Source organism: Staurois parvus, unplaced genomic scaffold (assembly GCF_062004578.1).
Source record: "Staurois parvus isolate SC_StPar_1 unplaced genomic scaffold, SC_StPar_1.0 ptg000057l, whole genome shotgun sequence".
In the NCBI taxonomy this organism is placed as follows: domain Eukaryota; kingdom Metazoa; phylum Chordata; class Amphibia; order Anura; family Ranidae; genus Staurois; species Staurois parvus.
Window position 1 is genome coordinate 989,137 of NW_028317853.1, and position 26,209 is coordinate 1,015,345.

At 41.7% G+C, this 26,209-nt stretch overlaps 1 protein-coding gene across 6 annotated transcripts in view; it reads left to right on the forward strand.

Annotated features, from left to right (window-relative positions):
• Positions 1–26,209, forward strand: part of CUNH1orf159 (chromosome unknown C1orf159 homolog) — a 61,928-nt gene that overhangs the window by 17,215 nt on the left and 18,504 nt on the right. For 3 of the 6 annotated variants that reach the window (XM_089668384.1, XM_089668382.1, XM_089668383.1), the window contains exons 4-6: positions 2,580–2,649; positions 10,375–10,473; positions 24,244–24,384. In XM_089668384.1, the coding sequence (XP_089524510.1) occupies positions 2,580–2,649; positions 10,375–10,473; positions 24,244–24,384 (310 nt within the window). The remainder of the gene's footprint in view (positions 1–2,579; positions 2,650–10,374; positions 10,474–24,243; positions 24,385–26,209) is intronic. The other 3 variants (XM_089668386.1, XM_089668387.1, XM_089668385.1) reach the window with 2 other exon arrangements.

Sequence of the window (26,209 nt, forward strand, 5' to 3'; positions counted from 1 at the left end):
TTTTTTGTACACGTTTAAAAATCACTATAGGCCTGAAGATTACATAAACCCCAGAAAATATTAGGGTGTCTGCTTTGAGAAAATATCTAGATAATTAAATGGTGGTAGTGCCAATTTTGTTATGTCGCATGCTATTACTAGAAAGGGCTAGGAAATGCAACATTTAGGTAAAAAACACACTGAAGTTAATTTTAGGGAACAAAAGGCAATAACCCATATTATTTTTTTTTTTGTTAAAAAATAAGTTTGCACTGAGTAAATAGATACCCAAAATACCAAACCTTAAAATTTGCATGCTCTTGTGAAAACTTTAGTACGCTATATTTTCTATAGGCGATGCCTTTTAAAGCCCCTTATAGGTCATCTGTTTAGCGATAAGGTAGAGATCCGGTGCTAGTTTTCTCTTATTCTGGTGTGCACAGCGATATGGAACTTGTATCGCAATTAATGCTTTCAAGCATAGGCGCGTTTGTGAGAGGCCTCAAAAAAAATTGGGGGGGGGAGGGGTGTTATGTGCTTGGGTGTAACTTTTTCTTTACTTTTTTATATTTTTCATCACACAGAGGACAAAGCCCCCTATGTGATGATTTTTGGGTGACCACTTCTCTTTGAGACATGAGCACTTGCAAAGCATCAAAGGGATCTCAGTGTTGGAAGGTATCAGGCAGGGGAAGGTACAAAACTTTCCCAAGGCATTCGCTATAACACGGGATGCATTCATCCAAAATGGACTAATAAAAAAAAAAAAAAAATCAAGAAAACTTGTCCGGGAGGCTGCCAAGAAGCCTTCAGCAACCATTAAAGGAGCTGCAGGCATTTCGGGCAAATGATGGTTGTGTACTACATGTGACAACAACCTCCTGTATTTTTCCTATGTCTGGGCTGTGGGATAGAATGGGGGAATGGAAGCCCTTTCTTACTAAGAAAAACTTTTAAGCCCAGTACATTTTTGCAAAAACCCACACCAGGTCAAAGAACTGTCTGCAGAGCTCAGAAACCGTATTATGGCAAGGCACAGATCTGGGGAAGGCTACGAAAAAATTCTCCTGCACTGAAGGTTCCCAAGAGCACAGTGGCCTCTATAATTTTCACATTGAAGAAGTTTGGCACAACCAGGACTCTTCCAACAGCTGGTCACCCAGCCAAACTAAGCAATCAGGGAAAAGGGCCTTGGTAAGAAAGAGAGGTGACGAAGAACCTGATGGTCACTTTGATTGAGCTCCAGAAATCCTATGTGGAGGTGTGACAAGGTTCCAAAAGTACAACCATCACTGCAGCCCTCCGCTGATCTGGACTTTATGGCAGAATGGCTAGATGGAAGCCTCTCCTCCGTGCAAAACACATGAAAAATCTCTTGGAGCTTGTATAAAAACACCTGAAGGTGTCTCAGACACTGAGAAACCAGATTCTCTGGTCTGACGAAACCAAGATTGAACTGTTTGGCCTCAATTCTAAACGTTCTATTTGGTTGAAACCAGGTACTGCTCATCACCTGCCCAATACCATCCATCCAGTGAAGCATGGTGGCAGCAGCATCATGCTGTGGGGGTATTTTTCAGCAGTAGGGACTGGGAGACTGGTCAGGGTTGAGGGAAATCTGAATGGAGTAAAATACAGATATATCTTCAATGAAAACCTGTTCCAGAGCACTCAGGACCTCAGACTGGGCCGAAGGTTTACCTTCCAACTTGACAATGATCCTAAGCACACAGCCAAGACAACACAAGAGTGGCTTAGGGATAACTCTGACTTGAACCCTATTGAACATCTCTGGAGAAACCTGAAAATGGCTGTCCACCAACGGTCCCCATCAAACCTGACTGAACTTTAGACGATTTACAAAGAAGAATGGCAGAAAATCTCCCAATCCAGGTGTGCAAAGCTTGTCACATCATGCCCAAAAAGACTTGAGGCTATAAATTCTGCCAAAGGTGCTTCAACAAAGTACCGAGTAAAGAGTCTGAATACATAAGTACATGTGATATTTCAGTTTTTCCTTTTTAATAAATTCAGACATTGCCAAAATTGAACTGAAAGAGGTCTGAATACTTTATGAATGTGCTATAACCCAACAAAAGTTTAAGATCTATACCTTGCAGTTGGGCTGTGCCTGCAGTGCAAGGGTTAATAGCTTGCTTCTAGGAGAGAGGAGAAACCGTTTTGCTTACATGATCCTCCACTCCCCCATGCTGTAGTGGTAGACTGTCCCACAGCCTGTCTGGTGCAGGACCATGGAACCTGTTTTTGGCCTTGACATCAGGACCTTAGACTGCTGAATTGTGGGGGAGAAGAAGCTGCAGGGACCAGTTGGGGAAAGGAGTGGATAGGGTATGCAAATCCTTCTTTCCCTTTTTTTTTTTTTTCCTACCCTTTCTGTAGAGCAAAGCAAGCCATTGACGCTTGCAGTGCAGCCACAGCTCCACTGCAAGGGATCATTTTTTTAGTTGCCTGGAGTTGAGCTTTGAATTGTTGCTTTGCTCAAAGCTCTTGTCAGATGGATTTGTATTCTTCAATCATCATTTTATAGGCATAGACATAATTGCCAATAAGAATAATCTTCACTTGTTTGCTTTTGTCAGGTCTCGGATTGCTGTAGTGAAAGACTGGTTTTAAACGGCTCATGCCCTGCTGACCAAAGATGCAGTCCAGGTAATTGTGTTTCCATTACCAGTGCCAACAAATGTCAGCATTACTAGGCTTCTACCTAATTATAGAAATACTGACATAATTGTGTATAATGAAGGTTTGCTGCAAAAGTATGAAAGCTGTGTGACAGCAAGATCTAATTATTTCTTCACTATCCACAGCTTTGCATCTTATTAGCAGGCCAGGCTGCTAAAATAAGTGCTATGTAGATTTAATTCTCTGTACTTCTGGATTGCATTCTCTGAAGCCGTTATGTGCTATATCTGGCAGGGTTGGTGTTTCAGTGCTATGGTTATAGTGTACTATGGTCATATAGTACAGAACTTCTCTTTCTTGTGGATCTGTCACGTACCTGATTGGAGACGGAAATGACGCGGTCGGCCTCACTTGTCACTAGCCCTGACCCCACTGGAAATGGAACACTGGGTGTCTAGGAACCAGGGGGACAAGAGCGCCAACAGATGTTGTTTGCAGTTCTTGCAGCTGGAGACTTTGAAAGACTGATGATCTTCTGATTCAGGATCAGTAGTGATATGCAGAGCTGGTATGGTAGGTCGCCAGATATGCACCAGAGTAAGACAGCTAGAATGGGAGACAGGAGCAATGTCATAGGAATAGCTGGGGTCATCAACGGGTGGACAGCGAGGTACCAAATCATAAGCCAAATTCAGGAGCAGAGCCAAAGTCAGGAGCAGAGCTGAAGTCTGGAACAAGTATCAAGCAGGAGAGTAATCAGAGTCAGGTCAGGAACAAGGAAATCGCATAGGAACGAGCAGGAAGTGGGGAACAGCTGAAGACCAGTCAGCACTCAGCACAGGCAGAGGCACCTTTTAAATAGTCCGTCTGGCACCAATCTTCACCGTGCGTGTGCACGATCGCGCATTTCTGTGCGCATGTGCACGTCTATTCGCCAGCCGTCTCACGGGAATTCCCTTACTAGATCCTCCTTCCCATGTAAAACATGTTTGTAAAAAAATATTCTGTCAGTTTGCTTGAATGGGCATCCTCAGGTTAAAGTGACTCTAAAGTCTAAACATTTTTTTTTCACCTTTAATGCATTTCCTGCATTAAGGTAAAAAAAAAGTACCACCATTTGTTGGGTACCCACACTTACCTGACTCCTCCCACTGATCTATCGCTGTCCCATCTGCAGCAATTTTCTCCATTCTTCCTGCTCTCACAGGACACATTGAAAGCTGCGGGAGCAATATGCCTAGTACACATGCTGAGAAAGATGAAAAAAGACCGCTTTGGAGCAATCGTCTGATAATCTGATCATTACTACACAGCTTTCAAGAGCTGATCACGGAAATTAATTTGAAAATAACTGAAGGGACCTGAAAAATGTACAGAACAAATCATTTTTGTGTAATTATCGTATTTGTATGAAAAAAGCGACCAAGACCATGCATGCTTGGCAACAAAAGAATACATTACGATACAATACAATACAGTACTTCACTTCTGAAGTTGTCTTCTGTCTAACGAGAATTTTCGTAACTTTAGTAACCTAATAGATTTTCAATCTGAGACTAGCATGCAAAAAGGAGGATCATTTTGTCCAATATTCTTTGTTTGTTACGAGGCTATAGCCTCCTCCTGCCGTCGGTCAATTCCTGTGAGGAGGGAGCAGGGGGTGTGACTGAACTGGGCTGTGTGCGTCTATGAACGCACACAACCCAGCCCAGGAGCATGCCCACATGGGTGCCAGTTTGCTGAGGGGCTACATGAAGAGAAGTGGACAGCCCCGGTGGGGGACTCCAGAAGGGGAGGTAAGGGACAGCTCTGTGCAATACTGTTGCACAGAGCAAGTAAGGACAGTGCCTTGAAAAAGTATTCATACCCCTTGAAATTTTACACATTTTTGTCATGTTACAACCAAAAATGTAAATGTATTTTATTGGGATTTTTTGTGATAGACCAACACAAAGTGGCATATAATAGTGAAGTGGAATAAATGGTTTTCAACTTTTTTTTTTTTACAAATATCTGATAAGCGTGGCATGTATTTGTATTCAGCCCCCTGGGGTCAATACTTTGTAGAACCACCTTTTTCTGCAATTACAGCTGCAAGTCTTTTTGGGGATGTCTCTACCAGCTTTGCACATCTAGAGAGTGACATTTTTGCCCATTCTTCTTTGTAAACTAGCTCAAGCTCTGTCAGATTGGATGGAGAGCGTCTGTGAACAGCAATTTTCGATTCTTGCCACAGATTCTCATTTGGATTTAGGTCTGGACTTTGGGCCATTCTAACACATGAATATGCTTTGATCTAAACCATTCCATGTAGCTCTGGCTGTATGTTTTGTCCTGCTGGAAGGTGAACCTCCGGCCTAGTCTCAAGTCTTTTGCAGGCTCTAACAGGTTTTCTTCTAAGATTGCCCTGTATTTGGCTCCATCCACCTTTCCATCAACTCTGACCAGCTTCTCTGCCCCTGCTGAAGAAAATCATCCTCACAGCATGATGCTGCCACCACCATGTTTCACGATGGGGATGGTGTGTTCAGGGTGATGTGCAGTGTTAGTTTTTCACCACACATAGTGTTTTGCTTTTAGGCCATAAAGTTCAATTTTGGTCTCATCTGACCAGAACACCTTCTTCCACGTTTGCTGTGTCCCCCACATGGCTTCTCTGAAACTGCAAACAGGACTTTTTGTGGCTTTCTTTCAACAATGGCTTTCTTCTTGCCACTCTTCCATAAAGGCAAGATTAGTAGAGGGCAGGACTAATAGTTGGACAGATTCTCTCACCTGAGCTGTGGATCTCTGCAGCTCCTCCAGAATTACCATGGGCTTCTTGGCTGCTTCACTGACTAATGCTCTCCTTGCCTGGCCTGTCAGTTTAGGCTTGCAGTTGTACCACACTGTTTCCATTTTCGGATGATGGATGGAACAGTGCTCCGTAAGATGTTCAAAGCTTGGGATATTTTTTTTTTATAATCTAACCCTGCTTTTAAACTTCTCCACAACTTTATCCCTGACCTGCCTGTTGTGTTCCTTGGCCTTCATGATGCTGTTTGTTCACTAAAGTTCTCCCAACAAACCTCCTGAGGGCTTCACAGAACTTCTGCGTTTTTATACTGACATTAATTACACACAGGTGGACTCTATTAATTAGGTGACTTCTGAAGGCAATTGGTTCCACTAGATTGTAGTTAGGGGTATCAGAGTAAAAGGGGCTGAATGCAAATCCACGCCACATTTTTCAGATATTTATATGTAAAAAAAATTTGAAAACCATTTATCAATTTCCTTCAGCTTCACAATTATGTGCTACTTTGTGTTGGTCTATCACATAAAACCCCAATAAAATACATTTTACGTTTTTGCTTGTAACAGCACAAAATTTGGAAAATTTGAAGGGGTATGAATACTTTTGCAAGGCACTGTATAGCATCTTTATCTACACTTACTCAAAGCGGTAGCTGTTGTTTACTAAAGCAGATATGATGGGGTTGATTTATTAAAACTGGAGAGTGAAATCTGGTAGCTGTGAATGGTAGCCAATCAGCTTCTAACTTCAGCTTGTTCAATTAGGCTTTGACAAACCTGGAAGCTGATTGGTTTTTTGTAGAGCTGCACCAGATTTTGCACTCTCCAGTTATAGTAAAACAACCCCAGTGTCTTCTATTTTAAAGGTTCAGGCTGCAGGAATTTAACTCTGGTATTCGCTTAACTAATAAGGGTGTCCCTGTCCTGGAGCAAGCATGCATCCAGTAAAGTTCAAGAGTGGGTTTTGTTTAGACGAGAAGAAAACAGGTCTGGGAGGCTGCCGAGAGGCCTACAGCAACGTTAAAGGAGCTGCAGGAATATCTGGCAAGTACTGTCTGTGTGGTACATGTGACAACAATCTCCTGTATTCTTCATATGTCTGGGCTATGGGGTAGAGTGGCAAGACGAAAGCCTTTTCTTATGAAGAAAAACATCCAAGCCCGGCTAAATTTTGCAAAAACACATCTGAAGTCTCCCAAAAACATGTGGGAAAATGTGTTATGGTTTGATGAAACCAAGGTTGAACTTTTTGGCCATAATTCCAAAAGATATGTTTGGCGCAAAAACAACACTGCACATCACCAAAAAGAACACCATACCCACAGTGAAGCATGGTGGTGGCAGCATCATGCTTTGGGGCCTTAGTCAAGGTAGAGGGAATTATGAACAGTTCCAAATGCCAGTCAATATTGGCACAAAACCTTCAGGCTTCTGCTAGAAAGCTGAACTTGAAGAGGAACTTCATCTTTCAGCATGACAACGACCCAAAGCATACATCCAAATCAACAAAGGAATGGCTTCACCAGAAGAAGATGAAAGTTTTTGGTTTTTTTTTGTTTTTTTTTTGTTTTTTTTTTAATGGCCCAGCCAGAGCCCAGACCTGAATCCGATCGGAAATCTGTGGGGTGATCTGAAGAAGGCTGTGCACAGGAGATGCCCTCGCGATCTGACAGATTTGGAGTGTTTTTGCAAGGAAGAGTGGGCAAATATTGCCAAGTCAAGATGTGCCATGCTGATAGACTCATACCCAAAAAGACTGAATGCTGGAATCCAATCAAAAGATGCTTCAACAAAGTATTAGTTTAAGGGTGTGCACACTTATGCAACCATATATATTAGTTTTTTATTTTTACTTCCCTCCACCTAAAAGATTTCAATTTGTTGTTCAACTGAGTTGTACAGTTTATAGGTTACATTAAAGATGGAAAAAGTTCTGAAATGATTTATCTTTGTCTCATTTTTTTTATATCACAGAATCCTGACATTTTTTCAGGGGTGTGTAGACTTTTTATATCCACTGTATAAAAGGTTCAAGGCAGTGTAACAACCCTTTTCAGCTTTGCAGCAGGTCATATGTGTGTCTTGGAAATTAGCACATGTTTAACACTGATGTGTTTTATTGGTTTTGGTTGTTGCTTATATAAACTGTTTAAAATCTTCAGGGCATAAACGGTTTATTGTCTTGTCAAATCTTGCCGTTTTAAAGGACAGCACATTGTTCTTAATGCAGTCCCTAGTATGCAGTGTAGATTCTACATCACTACAAAGATATGTTCCTCTCCTGTCATCTGTTCTGGTGGAGGGTTACACCCTAAATCTCTTCAGTTCACGAGAGAGGTATTAAATGACACAAATTCTGAAGGTTGAGCTGACTAAGGAATGGGGTGTATTTCTGTTTGGAATTCAGGGTGTATACAGAAGAAAAACGCCACATTCTTTTTCAAACATGAATATTTCAGTTCTTACCTTTTGTATGTGTCATTAGGTCATCTTTGTTAAAAAGCCATGTAACCGTGTGTTAAGAGGCAGCCTCGTTGATCTGAACTTCAGTAAAATTATTTTCACAAATTAAACCTTTTTTGCTTTCTGCCAAAGTACAGAGGATCTGTCCATGTTTTTATTTATTTATTTTTTTTTATTTTAAACATATTTGTGGAAATGTTTTCCAAAATAATGTAACAATAAATTGTTCCTGGGTGCATAACAAAAATACATTGTGCTCTCCGGCAGACTTAAAGTGTAACTAAACCCCGGACCCTGCATTCAGTATATCTGGTCTCCCACAGTACAAAGAACATGGAAATGCAATTATTTTAGTAAATATAAACTGCTAAATACCTTTTTCTCACCAGCAGTTAGAGCAGTCTTGTAACTTCTATCAGTGTTCAGCAGAGCACTGGTTAAAGCTTATAGGAGGAGTTTTCTTTCTGCTCTAGAAGCATGCAAAACCCCTGACCTATGTCTGGACAGTGTTGATTGGCCCTGTGCTGATCATATGCACTCTTCCAAGATTAAAAAAAAAACTAGCAATACACACTAAACTGAGCATGTGCAGAATGGCTACAGTTCAGTCTGTCTTATCAGGAGATAAGACGTGGACATTTGAACATGAGGACGAGTCAAACAGCATTTTTATACAATGCAGAGGATTAACCCCTTAGGTTCCACATTTGAGTATATCAAGCTTGCTTTACTGCATATACAGATTGATGTTACTGTTGTGGGGTTAGTAGCACTTTGCTGGATTCTCACTTTGTATTACACGTGCATTTTTGTAATGCACAGTTTGGTATGGGCACAGTGAAAACTGAATTTCCCTGGAAGAAGATCTCCTGAGTGGGGCTGAAGCATTGGCATGTCCTTTTTGTGCTCATGGAGATTTGATTCAAGAAGGGCTCCTCGCTTGCCACTGCAGCTCAAAGGAGATCCACACATGCTAGCACTGCACCCTCCCTCAAAGGGGTTGAGTTCAGTCCTGACAACAAGCTGATCAAGTGCCAAGATAATTTGCATGTACACCTGCTCACATTTGTACTAGTACCTGTGGGTGCGCTGGCCAGGCTTTTCCTCACAAGTCCGCTAAAATGATTCCAATTAGTAAAAGGTGTTTATAAAACTTAGGGAAAACCCAAGTGATAGGTCCTGGGGATGAGGGACACCGGTCACATTGAGCTTAAATCGATGGCTGGCACTGATTGCATGTAATCGCTCACAAAAGTGTCTCTTAACCCTTTGAGGACCGTAAGATTTTGGAACGCCAAAATCAGTTTTTTTGTTTTTAAAGTTCTTACACTTCAGTTGCTGTAACTAAGCCATTTCATGAAATAATTGGCAAAAAGTTAGATCCATTTGTTGTTTGTTGATAAGAACTAATATTTTGACTCAAACCAAAAAAAAAAAAGAGTTTTAAGTTCTTAATCAGATGATACACGCAATTAAGTACATGGGACAAATACGTCCCTTGGTCCTCAAAGGGTTAATGAGTCTGAACATGATTTTTGTTGAGGCTCGCTGATGCAGGTTGTTGCTAAGCATCCAATGTGTATGCGCCCATAGTGTACAGCCTTGAGGAAGGGGACCCAACATAAACTTTTGCACACAGGCCCACTGCATTCAGAAAATATCTATGGGCTATAATTAGGTATTTTAAAGGATAAGTTCACCTTTGGGAATATGTTACAGGTTCCACCCATTTTAAGGGTGGAACACGTAACGTTCCCCTAGCCGCAGCCACCACCCACTGACAGATAATACGTGGAGAAGTCTCCCCATACTGTCTGTCAAATTTGAAAACCATGATGCTGTGTGGGGCTCCGCCCACACGGCCACATCATTCATAAATGAACATTCGTGAATGAATGAACTGCAAGTTCTGACAGCCTTAACGGCTGTGGGCTTGTAGTTTTCAGTGACCTACTATAGCACTGTAGAGCACCGTGGTAGTTCATTGAAGCTTCCCGTCAGAGTATCTGCTACATCCCGTACGGCAAGCAGATATTCTGACAGGTCTGCAGGAGACCTACATGTCATGCAATCTACTAATCGCTGTTGCAATGATTTCCAGGCTCCTGTAGACAAAAATAATTAATGCACTTTTTTTTACCTGCAAAAAATGTGCATTTATTTTTTTAACTTATTTAACACTGCTGGATACACTGAAGGGGCAGCTATAGAGGACAACTTCATTATCAGCAAAGTCCTCTAAGGAATGCAAGTTTTGGGTTGGTTGTTGAGGGCAGTACAGATTGTGAGACAAATGCCTTAAAGCAGAATTAAACCTCTGCATAAAAGATATAATAATGCCTCCCGTGAGCTTTATTCCATTTATGTACTAGTATTCTTAGTATTAGTCCATTACAAATATTTAAAGTAAAACATTTTGCTTTTCTGATGTGTTCAAAACGGACTGAAAAAGTGCCTAAATGTAATCACTACACTCTGTTTTCCACATACCAGGATGTTTTCAGATATGGACCACTGGGGGAACCTCCTGTATTAAATGTGCAAATGACTCCAGTCAGGAAGTGGCTTCTAATCTTACAGAGTGTGCAAATAGTAAGTCATTCAATTTATATATTCATGTAGTGTATTGACACTGTGATCATACAAATCAGTGCAATATGGTGTTAGCTGATCTAGAGTTGATAAGAAAATATGGTGATATTCAAATAACTTATTCTATTTTTTTTGTCCCCAATACTGTGTATACTTTATTTAAAGTGAACGTTTCCATTATTTTATATATTTAAACTAAAGCCCAAGCATAGCTAAAATAAAAACAGAAAATCAGCACAAGGGACATAACTTAGAAGAGGAATCAGAGCAAAGGACACATCCTGCTGACTATTAGTAGTAATTTTCCTCTATCCATGCCATTCAACCCCCACCACCATAATCTTCCAATGCGACGGGGTTAATGCAACTAAGGAGCTGTCACAGGCTCTCATCGAGAGACTGACTATGCCCACCCTTTCTATCTGGCTGCCCCATTCGTAGCAGCCATACTACAGCTTCTATAAATTAAAAATGATCTATGAATGAAGGGGTGGAGCTATCAATAATCATCCACTTTTCCTCCATTCTTCGATCTTTCAATTCATAGAAGTTGTAATATGACTTCTGTGGATGGAGCAGCAGGGCAGATTTGTGCTCTCTGGACGAGATCCTGTTACAGTCCCTTAGTTGTATTAATTGCACAGAGCAAGATATTCACTTAACAGAAGAGGAATCGGCACAAAGGACATATCCTACTGACTGTAAATTATGTCCCTTGTGCTAATGTTTCTGTTTGTGATTTTGGCTTTAAATAATCCTGTCTAAGGGCTCATGTACACTGCAGCTAATAAACTCACATTTAGGAGCTGTTCAGCATTTTTTTTCAGCAGCCCCTGAACTCTCCCTAATGTTTTCCTATGTGTCCATGTACACATCTTTGTTTATAGTCATTTACAGGCATTTGAGTTTACAGTTGTTTTTTTGAATGCAGAAAACTTGCGTTCAGCAGTCAATTTTTCAGCGTTTCAAATGCGTTTCAAATGCAAAACGCTTGTAAACGCGGCAAATCGCATTTATAAGCATTTGTGGCTGAACATTTTTTTTTAACTTCCAGTTCCCGATGCTGTCCAGAGCCTTTTTTCGGCATGAAAAATGCATGCAAAGCGTTTTCAAGGTACTCAGATGGACAAAACACTGAAAATAGGATGTTCCTACCAAGATTTTCACACATTGTAAAGACCAATTCACACCTCAGACCTCTCAGATCCTTGGAAAAAAAAAGATATGTTAATGACCATTCACACCTAAAATTCCTCATGAAGACCCCCTGCCAGGTCACCTTAATGGCTCCCTCCACCAGCTACCTTTCCCACCCTTGGAAACAAAAGAAATGTTAATGAGCAACTCGCACCTAAGCTAATCTCAACACATACTGCTGTGTCTGCTTCTACTCTCTATATTTCTCTGAAACAGTCTGAAATAGTTAATAATTTACCACTTTTCAGTGCATTCTGGGCATTTGGGAGGTTCTCCTGTGCTTATCTTTAAAAAACGCTTCTAAACGCAGACACAAACGCGTTGTGCAAACGCGGCTAAACAGACGTTTTTTAATCTATGTTTTCCAGCAGTCAGTTTCCATCATTCAGAAGTGTCGCGTGTACATGGGGCCTAAGAATAAATTAGAGCTAAGCCAGTCACCACTCCCTTTCCAGTGAATGCAAATAAGTTATCTGTCATTGGCCAGCAGATATCAGATGGTTAGGGCTTAGTGCCGGGGGGGGGCAAGTATATGCCAGGGATTAGAGTGCCAGGGGGGGCAAGTATATGCCAGGGATTAGAGTGCCGGGGGGGGGCAAGTATATGCCAGGGATTAGAGTGCCGGGGGGGGCAAGTATATGCCAGGGATTAGAGAAGTCCAAGGTTTAGTAACAGAAGGGAAACCAGGTTAAGAAGGACACACAAGAAAGGCTTTCCTGGTAAACTAGAGTAAAAGGCGTCATGCAGTGTCTGCTTGTAGGCAGTACTTATAAAATGTTAGAATGGCTGACCACTTGGCTTTTAAGAGTGAACACACTGAAACATTGGAAAAGTGTAGAGAGGAGGCACTGGATCCAGATACTGCTTTTCTTTGCAGAAAGGAGTATTTGCTGTGCTGTACCGAACAATGGACTAGTTGTCGGTTCCAAAACATGAAAGTGCCTTAGAAACCCCTTCTTGGAATAAATCCAGAATTGAGAAAAACAAAACGAGCTGCTTAAGCCAGTTTTTAAAAAGAAATTCTACTCCAGTATCTATTTAACTTCTAAGCGAGTCCACTTTCATCCCTATTCACCCTCTAAGCCCTAATGAAAGGAGATTTCTGACTTCATAAAATGCCAAGATAACACGCCAATGCATTTCAGATTAAACACTGCAAAACTCTGAAACTATTGGCTTGGCACTCTGATTTAAGGAAGTGACAGGCACCTTTTAATAGCCATGGAATATGTCTTTTGGTGCATTAGCTACCTTTTTTTTTTTTTCCTTTTGTCCCTGATAGAAAAACTAGTAATATAGAAAACTGAAACAAAGGAAGTAGTCAGGCTGTGCTTGCTGCAACTAGGTAGTAAACTAATCATAAACTAGATAGATCTGGGTTAGCAATAAACTTCTCATACAGGTTTTGCTTGGCACCAGATTTAGGTCTATGCTTTATTTGACTAAACTGCTTTACATTGTTTGCATTCTTCCTGCGTGTAAGTGAATAGGCAGGTCAATCAGAACAGCATTTCTTCTGCTTTCAGTTTGAGTGTAGAATATGTCATCAAGATCTTATCTCACACACAAGTCAATGCTGATCATTTTTACTTTTTAGAGTTATGCTGGCCTTCTGTTTTACAGTTTTCCTTTAGATTTACCAAAACCATATAATATGAGGTCAAATCTAAACACTTTTAATTCGTATGCAATCAGACAGGCCCTTGCACTTTGTAGTTGAAGGTAAATCTAAAGGAAATTGAATAAGAAGATTGTATAATGTCAGCTATGGCCAGCTTTAGGGCACTTTTTGCAAGCATAAAGCTGGGTAGGCAGTTATAAGAAATCTGTCCCACGTGTGTAACAAACAGGATTCTGTGGGAGCTCCAAAGAGCTTGTATGTCTGTTCCATATAATTTCATCCCTATTTATTGGCTCCTGTCTAAATTGGCCCTAGTATATGGATGTGGGTTAGGGACCTTAGATTGTACGCTCCTTGAGGGTTAGGAACTGATGTGAATGTACAGTATATACAGTGGGGCAAAAAAGTATTTAGTCAGCCACCAATTGTGAAAGTTCTCCCACTTAAAAAGATGAGAGGCCTGTAATTGGCATCATAGGTAGACCTCAACTATGAGAGACAAAATGAGAAAAAAAATCCAGACAATCACATTGGCTGATTTGGAAAGAATTTATTTGGAATTTATGGTGGAAAATAAGTATTTGGTCAATATCAAAAGTTCATCTCAATACTTTGTTATATATCCTTTGTTGACCATGACAGAGGTCAAACGTTTCCTGTAAGTCTTCACAAGGTTGGCACACACTGTTGCTGGTATGTTGGCCCATTCCTCCATACAGATCTCTTCTAAAGCAGTGATGTTTTGGGGCTGTCGCTGGGCAACACGGACTTTCAACTCCCTACAAAGGTTTTCTATGTGGTTGAGATCTGGAGACTGGCTAGGCCACTCCAGGACCTTGAAATGCTTCTTACGAAGCCACTCCTTCGTTGCCCGGGCGGTATGTTTGGGATCATTGTCATGTTGGAAGACCCAGCCACGTTTCATCTTCAATGCCCTTGCTGATGGAAGGAGGTTTGCACTCAAAATCTCACGATACATGGCCCCATTCATTCTGTCCTGTACATGGATCAGTCGTCCTGGTCCCTTTGCGGAGAAACAGCCCCAAAGCATGATGTTGCCACCCCCATGCTTCACAGTAGGTATGGTGTTCTTTGGATGCAACTCAGCATTCTCTCTCCTCCAAACACGACGAGTTGTGTTTCTACCAAACAGTTCTATTTTGGTTTCATCTGACCATATGACATTCTCCAAATCCTCTTCTGGATCATCCAAATGCTCTCTAGCAAACTTCAGATGGGCCCGGACATGTACTGGCTTAAGCAGGGGGACACGTCTGGCACTGCAGGATCTGAGTCCCTGGCGGCGTAGTGTGTTACTGATGGTAGCCTTTGTCACGTTTGGTCCCAGCTCTCTGCAGGTCATTCACTAGGTCCCCCCGTGTGGTCCTGGGATTTTTGCTCACCATTCTTGTGATCATTTTGACCCCACGTGGTGAGATCTTGCGTGGAGCCCCAGATCGAGGGAGATTATCAGTGGTCTTGTATGTCTTCCATTTTCTAATTATTGCTCCCACAGTTGATTTGTTCACACCAAGCTGCTTGCCTATTGCAGATTCAGTCTTCCCAGCCTGGTGCAGGTCTACAATTTTGTTTCTGGTGTCCTTCGACAGCTCTTTGGTCTTCACCATAGTGGAGTTTGGAGTGTGACTGTTTGAGGTTGTGGACAGGTGTCTTTTATACTGATAACAAGTTCAAACAGGTGCCATTGATACAGGTAATGAGTGCAGGACAGAGGAGCCTCTTAAAGAAGAAGGCACAGGTCTATGAGAGTCAGAAATCTTGCTTGTTTGTAGGTGACCAAATACATATTTTTCACCATAATTTGCAAATAAATTCTTTCCAAATCAGCCAATGTGATTGTCTGGATTTTTTTTCTCATTTTGTCTCTCATAGTTGAGGTCTACCTATGATGCCAATTACAGGCCTCTCTCATCTTTTTAAGTGGGAGAACTTGCACAATTGGTGGCTGACTAAATACTTTTTTGCCCCACTGTATGTAAAGCACTGCGTAAATTGACGGCGCTATATAAGTACCTGAAATAAATACATTTATATTAGGCTACTTTCACACTACGGAGTTTTTAAATGTTTTTGCATTTAAAAAAAAAAAGCACCTGAAAAGCAAGAAAAATGCTTCCCTATGTTTGTCTATGTATGTCTGTGTATGTTTTCACACTGAGGAGTTGCGCTTCCATTGTGGTGTAAAAAATCTTGCTTGCAGCATCTTTGGAGCATGTTTGTTCAGTTAAAAAAAAATGCGTCTTCCCATTGAAATCAATGGAAAGTGCCTGAAAAGCGCCTCTTAGAAACGTTTTTGGTGCAGTTTTGAAGTCACGTGTCCTTTAAAAAAAAAACTGCTCAGCGCGGTAAATATGCGTTTTTGCGGCGGAATAGTATGAAAGTAGCCTTAGAGTTGTAGTTCTGCCACTTCTGTATTGTTTGCAAACCTGTCATAACCTTGAGTTCCAAATGAAGGGATTTGTATTTTTTTTTTTTGTTTGTTTTGTTTTAGATCGGTCACCAGCTGGGTCCACCAGACCCATGAGAGCAAGAGCCACAGCAAACCGCAGCATTGTCAGTCTAGGGGAGGGTAGTGTTAAATGTATTGGCAAACCATTTTTTTTCCTTTTTGTGATAAAGGTTTTACATGAAGAAACAAAAGATAATTTTAACCACCCCTGCGAGGGTTAAACGGTCTTTCTCATCCATGTAAACTGATGCTTTCTGCTGAAGAGTTTGGGCTTTTATAAAACAGAATTGCTGGCCAGACCACCAGATGAAAATAGAAGGAAAAAATCCTAAAAAAGAAAATTAATACAGCCATCACATCTAAGAATTGCTAAGCTGCAATATAATAAATGTTTGCTTTTGGGTTTAATACCACTTTAAATGCATTAGCACATTGTAAATATGCATTTGGCTGCAAATGGGAATACAAATTGGCACACATACACTGATCAGCCATAACATTATGATCACTGACAGATAATGTGTATAACACTGATTATCTCAATACAATGGCATCTGAAAGTGGGTGGGATATATTAGGCAGCAAGTGACCATGTTGTCCTTGAAGTTATGTTGAAAGCAAAAAAAATGGGCCAGAGTAAGGATTTGTGTGACTTTCACACGGGCGAATTGTAATGGCTGGACCCATGCTTACCTGCGTCCACAGCCAAAAGCACCTACAATGGGCATGTAAGCCTCAGAACTGGACCACAGAACAATGGAAGAACGTGGCCTGGTCTGATGAATCATGCTTTCTTTTTACATCCTAAAGATGGACAAGTGCTCTTGTGTCGCTTGCCTGGTTAGAGATGGCATAAGAATGCAGTATAGGAAGAAGGCAAGCAGGCAGAGGCAGTGTGCTGCCTTGGTCAGCAACAACGTTTAAGTAACATCTCTATGAGCGGCAGGACCCAAGTACACCTCATGGAAATGGTATCCCTGGATGGCAGTGACCTCTTTCAGCAGGATAATGTAGCCTGCCTCACTTCAAAAATGATTGAAGAAGCAGAACAAGTTTGAGGTGGTAGCTTGGCCTCCAAATTCTCCAGCTCTCAATCCAATTGAGCATCTGTGAAATATGCTGAAAAAAACAAGCCCAATCCATGGAGGCCCCAACTTGCAACTTATAGGACTTGAACAATCTGCTGGAACTTGAACGATCAGATACCACAGCATACTCTCAGAAGTTGAATGTCTTTCATCCTGCAATGGGTCAGGGCTGTTTTGATGGAAATGTGAGGACCTACCCAATGTTAAGTAGGTGGCCATAAAGTAATGGCTGATCGGTGTGTACTGTGTGTTAACATAACCCATGTTATGACTCAAGTTGTGCTGTCAATGAGCCTGTAGTGTGTCCATAGTAAACTGACAAGTTTTTTTTTTTTTTTTTTGTTTTTTTTCTCTTAATACTGTGTGCCCCAACATATGGACCCATTTTGCAATAGGTATCAAGTATCCACAGAGACACTGACTCCTTCATTACCCTCCCTAGTGGTCTGATTATGTCCATATTTCTGTGCTCAAAGCGGTACATTTTTTTGCATGGAAATATGTATTTTTTTTTATTGTAAGCTTGTAATTTTTAGGAATAACTCACTGAAATCTGTCCGAACAAGAATCTAGTAAACATTCCAGGTATGTTAAAATTTGAAACACTAAATCATAAATTATAATTTAATAAATAATCATAAAAAATAATAATAAATTTAATTCAATAAAATAATCAAACCAAAAAAACTGAAATTTGAAATGGAGCGGCATCGCTGAGCAAAGTCGCAAATCGTTTTCAGTGTCTGATGACGAATTTCCCCACGAATCATTATCACTCAATTCTGCAAGTGGTTCTGATTTACTATCGCTGTTCTCTAGCTGGTCTAAAACCGATTTTGACCTAAAGGGACTCTTTTTGGACGCCATGGACATTTCTCAGTTTCCAGGCAGAAAGAACAGTAAAAATGTAGGCAGGGAACAGGACAAAGCACTCGGGACAAAATGTATGTGAAATAGTTTGATACAGTAATGTTTTACTAAGTTATTTTAGTGAATTTAGTGAATGTCACTTTTTGTCATTTTCAAATTTCCTGCCGTTCAGTCCCCATACGTCCCAACGCTCGCAGGGGATGGAACCCAGAAGACAGAGGCCGGCATCAGCCGGAGGACATTACAGGGGACACTGCAGGAGGGACATCGCGGGAGCGCAGGACAAGGTAAGTGAAGAACAGATCCCGGAGCAGCGCCGCATGGTAAGCCCGAGTGTAACTCGGGGTTACCGCTTGTGGTACTGAAACCTTACCCCGAGCTACACTCGGGAATACCGCCAGGGAGGTTAACAATGGAAGTTCCTGTCATCAATAAATGTTCTTGGGAATTTAAAGCAATGCATCTTGTTACACAGGACCGGCAGCATTAGATATTCTTGGTTCCCCTATACATGGTTATTACACAAATGTTACCACTCTTAGCTGTATGTTTTATCTTTGGTTGTTTTTGGTTCTTGAAATAAATGTCCCATGGAAGACAGATTCCTGTGTATCTGCTCTCGCCTGTTTGTAGTGTTCAAAGTGAAATTCAGGTTCGCTGTGTATTACACAAGCTTAAAATAAATGTTTGAACCTATACAGCTGACATATGATCAGTATAATTAAATGTTCATGGCACAGACTGCCTTTTTGCTCAGCTTGTTCCCTCAGAGTGTTTTTATAGCAATAATTGATTCTAATGTGTACGCATGGTGCACTTCTCCATCTCTGACCATTCTTGCGATTGGCCTGTCATCTTGCAGACATGCTGCTTCTCTTATTTCATAGTTTAACGTCTGCCAAATATTTATTTTTATTCTTAGAGGTAGTAAAGTCTGCTTTTTCAGTTGTACCTAGAGGCCTATAATAAAGCTTGCCTGTAGGTACAGTGAATATCACCTAAACGTGCACGTTTTAGGAGATATTCACATCTGCAGCAGCCAGTGATGTCACTGAAGCAAGCTCCCTGTGCTCTGAATGGATGTCACTCTCAAATGTACCGTCCATTCAGAGCATTGTCCCCTGACCGTGACTCCTGTGTGCATGCTTTAGAACTGACAGCACAAGATGCTTGCCATCTCCTTTTTTTATATGCAAAAAAAAAGCCTAGCTGTTCTAATCTGTTTCTGGCCAAAGCAAGCCATAGATTACACCTTTTTTTTTCGTCCATGGGTGTTGATGGGGGAATCCATCCTGCAGCATTATTGTATTCAGCGGCGGGGGCCTTCTCTGTTAATACCCCCACCCCCCATGTCTGTTTAAAGTCAGGACAGGAATTGATTAGAAATCTCCCCAGTTGGGACACAGAACTGTATGGAGAAAATAAGGAGGCTGTCACTGATGACTTCCACTTATGAAAATGCCAGTTGACAGGCCATCTACTGATCTGATGTGCTTAATTCTCAAATCCAGAACAAACACTAAAACTGTGAATTTAAATTTTACTGCCCTAAGTGCTTGTTGCTAGTCATTGTGAACCCTTACATGTACCCAGTGAAATGACTGACCCAGGGGCGGACTGAAACTCATGGGGCCCCCGGGCAATAGGGGATCATGGGGCCCCTGTGTCCTTGCCCAAACTCAAAAAAGCCTATGAAAAAGGTACCAGGGGCATCTCATGGGGCCCCCTACTGCCCCCGGGCCCTCGGGCAGTGCCGAGTTTCCAAATGGTCAGTCCGCCCCTGGACTGACCTCAAGTGATACACAGAGATGAAACAAACCCATAAGCTGTACCTGTTTATCTACAACTATATGTCCCCTACATTCATTCAAAGTGCAGATTGTATGCAGGATCCCTCAGCTCTGTAAAGCAGGGGGTAGGGAACTGAAGTTACATCACTGAGGAGAGCTCTGAGAGCTGATTGGGGACACTCTGTCCTTCACACAGCACACAGGAACAAGCTAAGGCTGCCAAATACAGACAGTGCCCTCCCGTCACCATTTTAGCCTTTGTGTCAGGAAAACTCATCAGACATTATTATTATACAGTATTTATAAAGCGCCAATAGTTCGCTCAGCGCTGTACATTACAATGGGGTACAGAACAATAACAATACAATACAATGCAAAACATGAGGGGATTGAGGGCCCTGCTCTTTCGAGCTTACAATCTAGGAGGGAGGGGATGGTGGCACAGGAGGAGAAAGCTGTGGGGGATGGAGTGGTAGGAAGAGTGGAGGAGGTCGGCAAGTTAGCAGGGGGTGGGGTAGGCTTCCCTGAAGAGGTGGGTTTTCAGGGTGCGCCTAAAGGAGAGGAGAGTAGGTGATAATCTGATGGGTTGGGGCAGGGAGTTCCAGAGGATGGGTGACACCCTGGAGAAGTCCTGGAGGCGGGCATGGGAGGAGGAGACCAGGGAACTAGAGAGAAGGAGGTCTTGTGAGGAGCGGAGTGTGCTGGTGGTACTTGGATATTAGGTCAGTGATGTAGTTCGGGGCAGTATGGTGGACAGCTTTGTACGTCAGTGTTAGGATTTTGAATTTGATCCGTTGCGCAATCGGAAGCCAGTGGAGGGATTGGCAGAGGGGGGTGGCGTAAACGGAGCAGTTGGAAAGGTGAATGAGTCTGCCAGCCGTATTCAGGATCGACTGAAGCGGGGATAGCCAGCGGCGAGGCAGGCCAGTGAGGAGGAAGTTGCAGTAGTCGAGTCGTGATATGATGAGGGAGTGGATGAGCTGTTTAGTGGTTTCTGGTGTTAGGAACGTGCGGATTTTGGTGATGTTGCGGAGGTGGAGTCTGCATGAGTTTGTTAAAGATTGGACTTGGGGCTGGAAGGATAGGTTGGAGTCCAGAATGACACCAAGTACTCTGGCCTGCGGGGCGGGTTTGATGGTGGCGTTGTTGGACATGATGGAGAAGTCAATGGGGGGTGGTGTGCGGGCTGGGGGGAAGACAAGAAACTCGGTTTTGGAGAGGTTCAGTTTAAGGAAGTGGAGCGACATCCAGTCTGATATGTCGCTCATGACTCATAGTGATGGAGGAGGAACAGAGGAACAAGGCAGCAGACAGAAATGACACTTGGTGCTCAGAATTGAAGTACACCCTATAGAGGCATATGCTTTGTTCAGGTCTGAGGTTTACAACCACTTTAAAGTAGTAAAGTCAGGCAATTAGCATTTCAGGAGGTTGTCAGAAATCGCAGCCCATATATTTCTCGTGCCAGGTTTCTTTAAATCAACTGCAGTAATCAAACTATCTGCATTTGAGTGCGTATATTTTTTCATCTGAATAAACCTCAGAGTATATTTGAAACTGTTGTTACTTTAGGTAGTTACAAACACAAGCTCGGAGCTTAAGTGAAGGAAACATAGGTGGAGTACCAAGCTATAAATATCACAGGCTTCTGCTGTGTTCTGATGGTTTGCACACTATTATTATTACAGTGTCATTGTTTCTTGAAAATGTTTGCATATCTGAACAACCAGTTTGCCTGGCTTCTGCTGCTTTTTTGACATGCAATTCAACAGTCACCAGTATGCTATTCTAGTACAAAGACTTCACATGTATTAAATCAGCACCTGTAAATTCTTCAGATGTGAAGTGTTAACCGTGTTCTTGCAAAAAGTACAAGCTTAATCCGCTAATCCCAACTACCAAGTGTTATTGAACATTATCAGGGATCAGAGATCCTGGAATCCTTTTTGTATCAGACATGTTCCTCTATCAAATAAGAAAACTTTAGATAGAGGTATACAGTTTTTGATCAAATTGGTATGTTGACTTTTTTTTTCATATATTCTGAAAGCAGAACTGTGGTTATCAGAGAAACTATTCAAATATTCACCTTTTTATTGTGTAACCTAATTATGTGAGAGTGGAAGAAGAAATAGGGTTGCCATGTACGACGTAATATTTGCATTGCAAATTATTACTGAGGAACCACAACAATTTTAATGTATTTAGTTGACATTGCACCAGGTTAAAGAGAAACCCCTGTTCCTTGTTCTTTTTTTTTTTTATTATTATTATTATTAAGTATGTAGCTAAGCACTGTAATACTGCAGTACTCCCCTCCCCTCCAGCCCTGTCCGCATAGACTCTCCACTTCAAGGACTAACGCCAGTCCTCTTCTTGATTGAGTGGTGGCCAGTGTCATTCAACCCTTGATATCCCAAGGACCTTGGGATATCAAGTTTATTTAACTTAAAAAAAAAAAAAAAAAAAAAAAAAAAACACATTTACAGTGCATCCAGAAAGTATTCACAGCCCTTAACTTTTGCCACATTTTGTTATGTTACAGCCTTATTCCAAAATGGATTGAATTAATTTTTTTTCCCTCAACATTCTACAAACAATACCCCATAATGACAACATGAAAGAAGGTCATTTTGAAATCTTTGCAATTTATTAAAAATAAAAAACGAAAATAACACATATACATAAGTATTCACAGCCTTTGCCATGACACTCAAAAGTGAATTCTGGTGCATCCTGTTCCCACTGATCATCCTTGAGATGTTTACACAACTTGATTGGAGTGCACTTGTGGGAAATTCAGTTGATTGGACATGATTAGGAAAGGCATAAACCTGTCTATATAAGGTCCCACAGTTAACAGTGCATGTCAGAGCACAAACCAAGCCATGAAGTCCAAGGAATCGTCCGTAGACCTCTGAGACAGAATTGTATCAAGGCACAGATCTGGGGAAGGGTACAGAAAAATTTCTGCAGCATTGAAGGTCCCAATGAGCACAGTGGCCTCCCATCACCTGTAAATGGAAGAAGTTTGGAACCCCCAGGAATCTTCCTAGAGCGGGCCGCCTGGCCAAAATGAGTGATCGAGGGAGAAGGGCCTTAGCCAGGGAGGTAACCAAGCACCCGATGGCCACTCTGAAAGCGTTTCTCTGTGGAGAGAGGAGAACCTTCCAGAAGAACAACCATCTCTGCAGTACTCCCCAAATCAGGCCTGTTTGAAAGAGTGGCCAGAAGGAAGCCACTCCTCAGTAAAAGGCAAATGGCAGCCCACCTGGAGTTTGCCAAAAGGCACCTGAGGGACTCTCAGACCATGAGAAACAAAACTCTCTGGTCTGATGAATCAAAGATTGAACACTGTGGACTGAATGCCAAGCATCATGTCTGGAGGAAACCAGTCCCTGTCCACCACCTGGCCAATACAATCACTACAGTGAAGCATAGTGGTGGCAGCATCATGATGTGGGGATGTTTTTCAGCTGCAGGAACTGGGAGACTAGTCAGGATCGAAGGAAAGATGAATGCAGCAATGTACAGAGACATCCTTGATGAAAACCTGTTCCAGAGTGCTCTGGACCTTAGACTGGGGCAATGGTTCATCTTTCAACAGGACAACGACCCTAAGCACACAACACACATAACAAAGGAGTGGCTATGGGCCAACTTTGTGAATGTCCAGGAGTGGCCCAGCCAGAGCCCAGGCTTGAACCTGATTTGAACATCTCTGGAGAGATCTGAAAATGGTTATGCACTGACGCTCCCCATCCAACCTGATGGAGCTTGAGAGGTACTGCAAAGAAGGATGGGAGAAATTGCCAAAAAATAGGTGTGCCAAGCTTGTAGCATCATACTCAAAATGAATTGAGGCTGTAATTGGTGCTAAAGGAGCTTCAACAAAGTATTGAGCAAAGGCTGTAAATACTTATGTTCATGTGGTGTGTTTTTTATTTTTTATTTTTTTTTTTTTAATTATAATAAATTTGTAAATGTTTCAAAATGAACTTCTTTCACGTTGTCATTATGGGGTATTGTTTGTAGAATGTTGAGGGAAAAAAATGAATTTAATCCACTTTTGGAATAAGGCTGTAACATAACAAAATGTGGCAAAAGTTAAGCGCTGTGAATACTTTCTGGGTGCACTGTATAAGCTAATGTCTGGATGAACCAGGCATTAAAGAACTACTGTGTTTAAAAAAAAAAAAAAAAAAAAATGAGGTCTTCAAAACGTTCACCATGCCTTTTTATATAATACCTTGTGGAGGTTGCTTTTGGTGATTTTGTGGGTGTTTCCACTGTCCCGGTGTCCCAGGACCTCCGAAAATGTGATAGGCAGTCAGGAAATTGGATGCATAATTTTATGGTCCTTGACAGCCTAAAGGTGCTCCTTGGATTTTTGGCCCCTCTATGCATCTCACTTTTAGAATAATTTTGACAAATTACAACTTCAAAAACCTTGCCATGCCTCTTACTAAATACCTTAGACCAGTGGTTCTTAACCTTTTTGGAGGTACTGAACCCCACCAGTTTCATATGCGCATTCACCGAACCCTTCTTAATTGGAAAAATAAAATATGATTTTTAAAATTCAAAACATAGGTATATATTTATACATAGGTGCACAAAATGAACAAAACCATTAAGAACAAAGAACAAAACCATTAAAACATGATTTTCACACAAAAACAAAATAATGAATATTTACCGCAAATCAGTGTGACTTCTGCTGTTGTCTTTCAGAGGCCAGTTCAGAAATGCGGGGCATTACCTTGGCAAGTGCCACTCTCATGTCATTTTCGCAACAAAGTCTGTTCCTTTTCTTCGTCTTTATGTCCAGCATCCACGAAAAGGATTGCTCGCAAAGATATGTTGTAACAAACGGTATGAAAATTCATCCCCCATAGTAATTCATCCCCCATATAGTAATTCATCCCCCCTATAGTAATTCATCCCCCCTATAGTAATTCATCCCCCATATAGTAATTCATCCCCCATATAGTAATTCATCCCCCATATAGTAATTCATCCCCCCTATAGTAATTCATCCCCCATATTAAGTCCCCAAGTCTCCCCTGTGTCAATTCACTTACCTTTGCTCCGCGCGTTCCTCTCGCTGTATTCCCACGCCGTTCCGGTCTTCAGGGCGGACTGTGAGAGGAGCCTAGCTCCTCTCACGTTCGTCACGCTGCCCCGCCTACACACATCCTGACAGCCAATCACTGGCTATCAGGATGTGAGTGGCAGCGAGACTGGCCAATCATTGCATTTGAGTCCCTGCCGCCCGAGAGGAGGGAGGGGAGCGGGCGCCCGGCACACAAGAGCCGCGGCTTGCCGACCACTGGGCATGTCATCACAAATCATGAGTCGGGTGTGGGTCACCTCCGCCGAACCCCCGAGACTGACTCACCGAACCCCTGGGGTTCGATCGAACCCAGGTTAAGAACCACTGCCTTAGACTATCTACTTTCCAAAAAGAGGTCATTTGGGATAAGGAGGGGATTTGTACTGTTCTGTCATTTTAGGGCCTCAAGGAATGAGATTGACTGACTGAAAATCAGAAGACTGATTTGGGTTATCGTTACCAAATAATGTAGCATAAAGTTATGAAAAAAAGATTTATTTGTAAAATTTCATAACAAACGAAGAGGCATGTTTTTTTTGTTTTTGTGTTTTTTTTTTTCCCTTTAAAAACTTTCAGTATATTTTTTTTTTTCTCATTTATAGTAAAAAATAAATTGACTACCATCAAAAGAAAGCTCTATCTGTCTAAAAAAATAAGAAATTTAATTTGGGTACAGTGTTGAATGACTGAGTAATTGTCATTCAAAGTATGACGGCACTGAAAAATGGCCTGAGCAGGAGGGGGGTGAATGTGGCTTCAGGTGGTTAATGCCTAGTTCATACACTCTTTTAGCTTGTGAATTCTGATGTGTACAAATGTCTTCAAAGTGGATATTCAGTTTGAAAAAAATTAAGTCAGCATCCAAATCCTGTTGCTGCTGAACTTTAATAAAAGGGCACTTACCTGTCCAGGGATTCAGCAGTGGGCAGATTCTTCATCGGTCTTCAGGTCATGTTTACTGTGGGAAGCTGGCCGTGATTCCACGCAGCTTTGCAGCCAGCTCCCCACTATGTATGCAGGAGTCATGTTATGCCTTGTGAACATACCCTCAGCCTCCTGGGACCAGTGATGTGTCCCAAGAGGTTGCAGGGAGGGGGAGAGCTTTTGGTGGAATTGTCTGGGTGACTCCAGCAGAAATGGGTATGGGTACCTGCCAAAAAAAAGTGCCAAAAGAGGGCCATAAAACAGAACTTCGCTTTTTTTTTTTTTTTTTTAGGTGAAGTTCTACTTTACAACTGAAGACTAGAACTGAAGAGTGCCTTAAACACCAATCTTAATGGGAGTGCTCGAGGCCACTTACATCTATCTCAACATTTAAAATGATCCTGTTTGGCATGGTGACATGATCTTTACAGCTGCTTAAAGCTTGCAGAAAGCTCTGTTAATGTTTTGTGACACTTGTGCACATTACTTACAACTACATATATATTTTTTTCAAATTTTCCTTCCTCTTCGTCAGAGTCCCATTTCCTTGAGTTACTCAGCAGCAACAGCATATGTGAAATCTGGTAATTCCCACCATCCCATGGTGTACTAAATATAGTTGGGTTATAAAATGAGCTTCGTAGCCTTTCCAGTAGATAT